At 39.2% G+C, this 10,878-nt stretch overlaps 1 protein-coding gene across 1 annotated transcript in view; it reads left to right on the forward strand.

Moving 5' to 3' along the window:
- Nucleotides 1–9,142, forward strand: part of LOC101857917 — an 11,648-nt gene extending 2,506 nt beyond the window's left edge. Inside the window, exon 2 of the mRNA XM_005111852.3 lies at nt 3,505–9,142. Within this exon, the coding sequence (XP_005111909.1) occupies nt 4,772–6,535 (1,764 nt within the window). The 5' untranslated portion in view covers nt 3,505–4,771 and the 3' untranslated portion in view covers nt 6,536–9,142. The remainder of the gene's footprint in view (nt 1–3,504) is intronic.
- The last annotated feature ends 1,736 nt before the right edge of the window (nt 9,143–10,878 follow it).

A 10,878-nucleotide genomic window follows, 5' to 3' on the forward strand; every position in this document is an offset into this window, starting at 1 on the left:
GGGGGGGGCAGATTTGAAATGTTTGGCTTTATTCAGTCAAGGCAAATTACCAGTATCCACCTTTCTTTGAGGAATTAGAAATGTTATCATACCTGGGGCTATGAAAAACGCACAACGGAATTAAACGCGGAAATCTTGACAATTGCCAAAATCTGTACTCCAACGAACCCATGTCCCTGTCGAAGAGAGTAAAAACAACCATTGCACACACCCCCATCCTCCCCTTTTGACTTTGGTTGTTTTTTTTCGAAGTGACTATTTCTCTGAACGTTCAGGAAAATAAACTTGAATTCTAGATTCTAGATCTCTATTTCTCCGAACGGTTCCCGTTTTCGATATGTTTGGTTATTTGCGAGACTGAGGCGTCATTTTTCATTCTGCCATTCTGCAAGGACGAGGCAGTAGCATTTTTTGCATCGAATTCAATTTCTAGAGCTAGATCTAGATCTAGATCTAGATACTTCAGTTGTGGTTGGGGCAATATTCCCGGACTAGGCCTAGATTCTATACACTTCATTTGAAAATTACCTTCAAAAGGTACTGCGAGAAAACAAGACTGATCGATCTTGGCAGAAGATTCTAACTTATTTTGCCTTTAGTCACCCAGCAAAAACTAAAATCCTTCATGTAAAAAAAAAAATCCCCCCCCCCCTGCCCCGTTCACTCCTTACACACACACAGACACAGACACACACACACACACTCGCACACACATTCACATACATACACACACACACACACATGCGGGCCACTCCATTCGCAATTATTATCAACAAATCTCGAGAACGGAAACCGTTCGGAGAAATAGAGTTCAAGTTTATTTTCCCGAACGTTCGGAGAAGTAGAGCCGGACTTTTTTTTCTACTGTTATTATAATAATAATTTTTTATAATACTGCCCAAGAGGACCACCTGATGACCACTTTTCAGAATCTCCTTGACAATTTGTGGTCCTCTTATTCTTGGACAGCATCTGACTGTAGGCCTACTCGCTTTTGAAACTGACTTACTTTCCTCATCAGTCTGTTTAGTGTGTGTCAAGGACCCTACAAGTAGGCCTGCAATGTGACCTCCTCACTGGGTGTACAGGCTATGCTATCATAGTCGTAGGCGTACAGGAAACAACAGGACGAGAAGCCTGCGTGATTCACCCCCGGAACCCTGGCCCCCGCCCCAAATTGCCCCAACCCTCATTTTGTTGTGTGTAATGTAGATCTAGTTTGTAAGATATAGATAGATCAAGAGGCCTAAGTCCTAAGTGTATAAGTTTCATGATCCCCTCAACCCCTAACTTTTATTCTATCCCAGTCCTTTCTCTTTCAACCCGTATCTACAGTTTTCTATTATAGTGATTTCTTTCCCGGACTGGGGCTTTGTGTACCTCAAACCACACATATAATAGTTTCGTTATAGATTGTCACTCTAGCTCTAGTTTAAACTTCTATACTAGTCTTTCTTTTATTGGTGCTGTAGCTGTTGTTGTAAGGAAAATAGAAGTACAGGAGTCGAAATTATCAATTACGACTGCCGATATTATTGTGGAGGAAAAAAGCTGTTATATCTTAGACAGATGGGTGTCTTGGAAAGTACCGTGTCTTTATAATGTAGAAGAAAATTGCAGGGGGGTGGGGTGGGGGGAGTGGGAAGTGGTTGTTAGGACAGGTGGTTGTTGTTAGAGCGGGCTTGACTGTACGTGACATCGCTTTTATTTTAGCTTTAGCCAGAGTTTTATGGCACTTACAACACTATAAGGTCGTACAAGTGAAGAAGAATAGATGGGTTATACAAGAGAGTAACAAACATTAAAAAAAGGAGGAGAGATCGGGACGATAGGTGTTCGATAAGAAAGAAGGAGCAACTTAATTTGAGCCTGCAGTACTCACTGGATGAGTGAAAATCATTGGAGTTACGAATATAGGAGTTATGCCCATTCTAATGATTCATTTTTCTTTGGACAGCGACAATATGAAAGTAGATAATCGACTGGAATTAAGGTACAGTAGAGCATACGATAAAGAACACTGTACAAAACTGATGGAAATAAAGAGCAAATTTCTGTGCCCCTTTTTTTCTCTCTTTGTGTCATTTATATTTTAATGCATTTAACGAACATACAATAACAAACTGACAGCTGTAACGAACCAATTTTTTTTTCCCAACAAGTCTTCTTCATTTTTTTCCCCAACAAGTCTTCTTCCTTCTTATTTACGACTGAAGTAACGAACCATTCAATTTATGGACATTGCACTTGTGTCTTGTGTGCAAACATCAGCAGTGCTTTCCAATGCTGAAATTGCATATATGCTAATGAAGGAAGCTTCTGCTACTTCTCAAACAGTGAAGACCACGTGCAGATAATTGTGACAGTGAGCTTCACGGAGGCAAATCGCAGTGTGGAGCAATTGAGAAACTATTTCGTAGTCAATTGGGGGAGGGGGGGGGTACTCGGATGTTCTTCCTTATGACACCCACAAAGGCCTTTTTGGGGGGGGGGGGGGGGGGGGGCAATTTTTTTATGTTCTTTGGGACATAACATGCAAAAGTTTGTCATGGATGTAGGAAAAGGGAGAAGCAGCAAACATCGGTAACTTCCTTTTTTCCTTCTCTTGGGAAGAAATAAGTTACTAAATTGTAGTACTATTCCTATTACTCTGACCTAAAAGGACTGCATGTATGTGAGAAAAAGTATGTTTGTCTGCATGTGTGTTGACTGAAATAAAAAACTACTGATGTATATGATAAAGGACTATTTTTGCTAGCTGGGCTTCTTCTTTATCAGTGTTTCACTGTCGTTTGTCTCGGAGCTTGTGAAGAGTAGAAGAAAAGATGTAAGCCTGCTTACAGATTTGCTGACATGGCACGATATTGTTTCAGTTGGTTTGCATGGTTAACTCTTGAATTACAAACAATAGGAATTTCTAATTTCTACTTCTATGAGCTGCTAGCTCATGCATGTACTACTTTTTTAATTGCTTAGAAATCTTCTATGGAATTCTTACAGATCTGCAATGTAGTTTAGAAAGGTAAAAAAAAAAAAGCATTATAAAGGGTATGAAACACCATGTTACAGCATTTTCAGGTTGGGATTCTGTTGATGTAATACTAATGTCTGTGTGTGCGTATCTACCTTTCGATGCTGTGGATTTCAATCACTTCTTTCGTGTGTGCTTTTTTGTACAAACAATAGTGAGTTGGTCTTTATAGATCTACGTGCTGATGAGCCATAAAACAGTAACTTTTTGATCTAAATCATAATTATTTTATCACTTTCAATTTCCCAACAGCCTTATTTTTGTGTCTCACTTGTGCCATTTTGCCATAATATCTGCTGTTACACTTCATTCTTCATGATAGTTTGACTGATTGTATTGTTGTTATTGTTTAGCATGGTCGTCTAGTTGGACTTTCATTGATTGGTAAAAGTAAAGGTAGAGCCCCCCCCCCCCCCCATTTTGAACTGCCTTCCACCATCACCATTAATAATTTGAATGTTTCTTCTTTACAGGTGTTGCATCCTTTAGGACCAGATATACGGCTGTTACTTCGGAACGAGCTCATCTTTGTTGCACTGGCTATTTTTCTTTGTGCTGACGCAATGGCTGAGCAACATCAGTTGGGGTGCCCTTTGGGGTGTCCTCGAGCCGTCCAAACCCAATTACAAGAATCACAAAGTATTTCGCGAAAAGAGGAAGGTCAAGCTACAACGCAGCCATTGGAACAAAGTACTTCAGAGTCCCAGGATTGTGCGGTTTTGTCCCTTTTCCAATTGTTGCTGGCTCAAACTTGGCAATTTCGTTCACACGACGACCGTATCAGACCACAGATCACACTACAGGAGAATCAATGGTCCATGCAGCAAGAGTTGTTGGACGGCGATTTCAAAGTGTGTCAAGGCGGAGAAGTCAAAGTGGTTCCGAACAAATTGTACAGACAAGCATCAGCACTTCAAGAGATCTTCAAAGACAGAATCATATCAAAAGTCATACAGAAGAAGCTTTCCAGACAACAAGGATCAGAGCCGCAAGTGTGGCATGCAAGAGTCTTCAAACAGATTTTGGAAAGTTCAAACGCAATTCAACGCTCAGAGATCCTATTTTTGTTGCAGGACATCCAAGAAGTTTCTCCAGAGAATCAACCTTCAGGGGTACAAGAGTTGTATCAGGAATTTGTTGGCTCTTTACAGAGAGACTTCTTTCATCAAGTTGAAAGATCACAACCTCAAAAGTCCATTTGGTCGTCTTTGAGACACACTCAAGAGTGCCCGAGAAATGGACAGCATCTGACGTTTAAGGGAAAGCGACTTCTCAGTTTGAAGCAAGAAGTAGTACTGCCGAATACAGAAAATCCGATTACAGGCACTTTTTGTCCCGAGTTTCTGGTCGTCAGCGAATGTCTTTCTTCTAATGCGCAGACTTCAGGAGACCTTTGGACCTTTGGGTTACTGCTATGGGAATTTCTTCATGGCCGAGTAAAGTATCCCGAAGATACTGAACTCACAAGACGATTGTTGAGCATTCTGCCCATACTATTATCATTGTACTGCATTTTTGAATGTGCGAATTCTCCAGAGAGAAAAGGAAACCGTCACCGTCTGCCCTGTACACAACGGAGGCTAGATCACAACGATTTCTGCGATATCTCAGCGATCAATTTCACAGCGTTCCCAGGAAGTGATTACTACTCTGACATTACACGAGACAGTGAACTTTTTGTCAATCCAACTGAGTTTGGTGTGACTTGTGCTCAGCACGTTGACTCTGCCTGCAGCCAGAATGAGCTGCAGCAATTTGTGCCCGTGTCAGTTTAACTGGCCGATAGACACTCAGGGCTCCAAGAGAGACCCGACCAGCAGTGAAAAAGCTTGGCTTGATTTCGCTGTACGCTTTCTGTCGAGAGAGGCGGTGGGTAAAGGCAGAGGGCAAGAAACTGTGTGGGGTGCGGCGTGCAAGCCCTTGTGGTGGGATTCAGAAGTAGGGCTTGCTTGGAAAAATCCAACCGCCAATCCTAAAGACACTAAAGAGGTTTTGCTTCAGAAGTATGAGGCTCTGGAGAGACACTTGAGGGGAGAAGGTCGGTTCCCACTGGAGCTGGAGGAGGAGGCCAGACTGTGGGGGGAAGGAAAGTACAAGGAGCTGTTCTTGTTGACCACACTGACCAGCTTACTGGGGAAAGTCACTGGTGTCCACACTGCCGTTTTGGACGCTGCTTCCAAGACTGATGAATTAAAGGCTGAAATTAATCAGTCCTTATTGCAAGACATTAAAACATGCCTAGGTTCAACATTGTCTGCTATTGAGAACTTCAGTAGTAACAACTTTCGGAAAGGTTTGAAAAGATCTCACAAAAGCCCAAGTGTGGGCAAAGAAAATGAAGGGTCAGCTTCCAAACATCCCAAATTAAATAATTTAAGCAAATATTCCACAGAACCAGTGCCACCTAGTCTTGAAAATAATTTAAAGCCCGCTGAAAGTGCTTCTGTTACTCCAGCATCAGTGGCTGTGATTTCTACATTTTGTAAAAAGCTAATGGCAAAACAAAAGGCTCTGGAAAAAGTGAGAAAAAACTTGAACTCTCAAAAGAGCAAAGAAGTGTCAGCATGTGAAGCAGTTCCACCTTCCCCCAGCAATGCCCCTCCCCCTCCATTTCCTCCTGTGGCTACAAAAGAAACAGTCCAGCCCCCCGTTGCTGTTCAGTCACCCCCTGTTTACATTAACATCTCCCAGGAAGAACTCAACTTGCTGCTGCAGGGACAGCCCCTTTCTTTGTTGAAGTCAGGTACTGAGGTTAATAGCACACCTTGTGAGGTATCCTCCTGTGAAGTAGCAACTTCCCTGAACTGTGGCAATCTAAAAGTTCAAGGTTCACAGCCATCCTCAGAAATCACTCCTACTAGTCCTACCAATACTGTCAATATTGACAGTTATAGTCCTGCTGCTTTGGTTGAAACTTCAGGGTTAGGCAACATCAGTTCTAACTCTGGTGAGCAAGTAAATTTTGTGAGTGAATTTGACCCATCGCTAGATTTCTTAGATGATCTGAACAACAGCTCTTGTAATGGTCTTCTAACACCTTCAAAGATTAATTCCACCAATGAGTACTCATCAAGCACAATTAGTTCTGAACCTATTCCTTCTTGCTCAAACCTTTGTTTAGAAGACCTCTTTAACGAGCAAAGCAACATGTTATCAGGGACTCTCACAGGTATTGCTGATGCTGGTGACAATACCTCTGTAGATCTTCTCACAAATATTGGTTTTCCACCAGACCTTTGTGAACTCACATCAGGTGCCAACAACTATAGTTGCAGTGTGACGGCTGGTCCTAAAGAGGTGTGTGATACGAGCAGGCTGTCCTCTGGTAGAACTATTAGCAGCGATTCTGTTCACAGTCATAAAACCTCCGATCATGGTTATGGTTCTGACGAGGGTGCTATTGATCTAAATACCTTATACAGTTCTGAGGAGCAATCCAAACTTTGGGAGGAAGATGGTTCTTACCTTTTAGACAGATTTTTGACAGATTTAGATTTCTCATAGGAGCCAGGGAGTTTAATTGTTAGTTTAATTAATTAAAGGCAGTGTGCCTAACTTACCAAAAGTATTTAATCTCTATGGTTAGTTTAATTATCCACCATCAGGTAATTTGTGTGTGCTTGGGACAAGGATCCACATGTATAGCATTGTTTTTTTATATCCATTTTGGGGCATCTTCTTGCTCCTTAACATTTGACTTAAAAAAAAAGTCATATATATGTAGAATAGAGCCTCTTGTGAGTGCAGGCTAAGGTAAGGAGACATTTTCAGTAAAAGTAAAGACCTTCAAAATCAAATACTCCCTTTTTGTGCATCAAGTTTAAGTTAATATATGTCACTTTAAAAAAACCAACTGTTTGTACAAGAGTTTTTGAACTTTTGTTTTTATCTACCAAAGGATTTGACAGTGGGAACTTTAATAGAATTGTATAAAATCTACTATCTCGTGAGTGATTGATGTTCTGGGCTCAGATGAGTTTGTTGTACTTTCATTAGATTCCTATAGTAAGTCAGGTAAAGAAACTTATGAATTTATGTGTCACTGAAGTGTTAAAATCTTGTGGATAGTTTTCCCTCTGTTTTTGGATTTTCTATTGACTTTGCATGACATGTGGACCCTTTTCCCAGTTCCAAGCGCACAATTATACTCTGACTCTGTGTTCAGTGACTGGGGCAGCTTGCAGGCAGCATGATGTGGGGGCTTGGACTTTGTCTCTCCAGGCCGTTTGTTGGAGTTTGTACATAGTAAATATTCAAATGAATGATTTTTTCCTTGTTATCACATTCATATACCGTAGGTCTACCAATGTAGCATTTTATCTTGTTATGGCTTTCATTTATTTGTTATAATAATAGAAAGTGTTTTCACTTTTCATGTAATCCATATTATGTTTCAAATATTATCATGTATGGCTCAGATTTGATTTTAATTGGATTTTGTCTCTGTGAGTGGCTCTGAGAAAACCCATCCGAAAACAAGCTTTTTCGAAACTTAACAATTTCGCATTTTGAAAGACTTAGAATTTTTCTTTGCCCTTTTGCACTTTATTTGTAGCAATTGGTTCTTTTTGTGAAAAATTATGCAGGTATTGGTATCCGGAAGTTTTGAGAAAAATTTTTGAAACTTTTTACAGATGAGGCCACAAGAGTTGTTTTCCGTCACTACTATTTAAATTCATGAGCACACGAAAATTCTCTTACACACTCTTACATTCTCTTGTTAGTTATAGTAGGGGGTTGTCTTGACAGTTTCTAATTTTAGTTAGATGTTTTTGATGTATGGTATCAAAATTAATTTTTTTAGAAAGTTAAGAAAGGCAAGAAAGTTATTTGGAACAGTATTTTTCAAAATTTCTTTAATCAAAGATGTAAAATTATCTATCTTTCAATGATTGCGAAAAAAATTGCCTCATTCAGATTATAAAGATATAATGTATTATTTATAAAGTTTCACTCAGGTGCATTTTTAACCTCGTGCATCTTTCGATGAGTTTTCTGGGAGCCCCTCACATATAATATGCGTCTATTATTATTATGTTGTCTCATAGTGCCATTAGTGTTGGCCACTGAGTGTAACTGCATCATTCCTAACAAATAGAATCTAGTTAAATTTGAAAAAAAGGGCAAACGTTTCAGCATTTTGCATGGACAGAGCTACTCTCATTTTTTGTATTCGCTTAAATAACTTTTGGCAGAGTATGAAACTGTTTTATTAGTAAATATTTTTGAAAATTATTAGCTGATGTGATCATATAAATTATAAACATTGCAGTCTCTTAGAGATGTTTTGCAATTTTGCTTTTGATAACATATACAGTGGAATCCTGTTATAATGAGAGGGAAGAGACCGATGCGAAATGTGCTTTATACCAGGATTCTCGTTATAATAACTATACTATAAGGGATCCAGTGGACTCCACTGTATAATGCCCTTTTCAAAGAGACTGAAAGTGAATTCTTAATTCCCTTCTCAATGTTTTTGATGAATCAATTCAGTGATCACCTAATAATAATATATTCTTATATATATATATGCCTTTTGCACCAGGCAGGACTTAACACATATAAGAGACATGTTATGAAAATGTTTGTTTCCAGGGAGGAATTGGTCAGTGGTATTCTTGAGTTTTGACGAGAGATTGCCACTTTGGCCTTTTCCTGAGTGGAATACACGTGGTTCGTACTGTGGAAAAATTTGGTGTTTAGTGTTTACCTTGTAGTGATTTATTGACTTTTATTTTTCCTAAATACAGTCTTCAATTTTGATTAGTCAGTCTGTGACTTCTAAACTTCCCCCATGCAAAAAGATATAAAAATATATTATAGATCCTGTATGAGAGGATACAAAATCATGTAACTCATAAAAATATTCATGGATAAAAGGTGGGAATGTTTTTGTTTTTTAATATGAAAAAGTAATGAGAAATGCTCCTTTGAAGTTGAAGAGATAGTGTCTTTGAAAAAAGGTGTAGTTAGTAAATCGCAGTAAATGAATAAGATTATTTATAAAATAAAGTGTGAGAATAAAATAGCTTTCATCTTTTTGATTGTAATGACGTGATTTAATGAGTGATTGTTTTGCTTTTTATGAAAATAAAGAGATGAAAAATACCTGTTGCTTGGTGAGTTTATATATGTCTTCCGGGCCCACTTCTGCTGTTTCGTATATTATGTACTTTATTGAAGAAAGTTGGTCGAATGGCGAGAATGATGGTGAGCTCTTTACATCATCAGTTAGGACTGTCTTTTATTTTAAAAAGTTTGTGACTTATTTTTGTGTGAAAATATAAAAAAAAAATTTTAAAAAATCTCCTACTCCCAATTGTTTGAAAAAATCCCTGTAAACCCTGTAAATGTCTATGCATCCGTCAACACAATTTAGATTTATAATTCGGAAGGCAGGCTGCTTCAGCCTTATCTGTCAGTACAAAGCGGGGCTGAGTGAGATAATACAGTAGCGTACATTTTTTTTTCTTTAAATGTGGGTTCTAGTTCTAGGTGCAAATGCCCCCTTTGACACACTTAAGATGATCTATGAGGCGGGCTTTCGACCCTGTCTGTGAGGGCCAACCCAGGCTGAGACAGAGAGGGATACAGCATCATCCCAGCAGAAAGACTGAGATACTCAATAAAAACGTTTCCCCACCAGCGTATCAAATTCGGGTCTACTGCATGTAACAGCAACGTGCCTTTCCGCTTCATCAGAAACGGTGATGGTACATCATCCCAGGAAACAGACGAAGGTACTCGATGAAATAGCTCCCCAATCATGAAATTGAAACCAAATATTCTGTATCATGTAACAGCAAAGAGCCTAACGTAGTCAACCTGTGAACCATCCAGTGTTTACTCTAACGAGTGGTCAGTGGATGCTGTGATGTGGGTTTTTTTCCTTCTTTTCTTTCAAACATTTTTGGTCCTTGTCTTGCCTCCTTTTTTTTGTGTTTGGTTTGTGTCTCTCCTGTAACATCTCTAATCTTTGGCACTTATAATATGACCTTCATGTAATTGTGTTGCAAGTGCTTTAAAACACCGTCTAAAAGTAAAAGTAAGGGTTTCCCCCCAACAAACATATAAGTGTTCTCAGTCTCAGTTTCAAAGTTTGATGTGGGTGGTTGGAGGGTGCCTCGGTAGGTGTATGTTATGATACACAACTTTTTCATAATAGGTGTTTTTATGCCCCCATCGACACAGTTCAGGCTTCAACTTTGTCAAGGCCAACCCAGGCTAAGACTAAAAAAGACTAAAACTAAAAGGGGATACAACACCTCAGCAGAAAACCAGCAGAAACTCTTGAGTACACTCGATAAACATTCTCTTGACACGAGAATCATTCTGAGGTCTTTTGGCTGTGGTGGTTAAGTGCCTAAGTGTTACACCAGCATCACCCCTTTCAACACTATAAATGTTTTTATTGCAGTCATTTAAAAGTAAAAGGCGGGACTTTCGGACTGGAGTCCCATTTCCCACAAAGCTGAAAGTGACAAAAAAAAGGAGAACAGCGTTTTCTCACCTGAGGAATATTGACATTATTGTACACTATATACAGGGTGATCCAAAAAAAACTTCACAACTTGTTTTGTAAATATCTTCCTCCTTACTGAAGTTTTGCGTTTCAGATTTGAACATAACGTTTGGAAGCCAAAAGGCATTTGTCTGATATGTATTTTAAATAAAAATCCACTGAATCGTTTTGCTCTAAATAGTGCATTAAAAAAACAACCCATTTTCAACCTTGTCGCCATTATTTCATAGCATGACGCACCATTTCGCATTAGGCCTACCACTAAAAGTTGCAACAATCGCGCCATATTGCAAGCTACAGCAATCTAACAAGTCAACAGAAG

Source organism: Aplysia californica, unplaced genomic scaffold (genome assembly GCF_000002075.1).
Source record: "Aplysia californica isolate F4 #8 unplaced genomic scaffold, AplCal3.0 scaffold01137, whole genome shotgun sequence".
NCBI lineage: Eukaryota > Metazoa > Mollusca > Gastropoda > Aplysiida > Aplysiidae > Aplysia > Aplysia californica.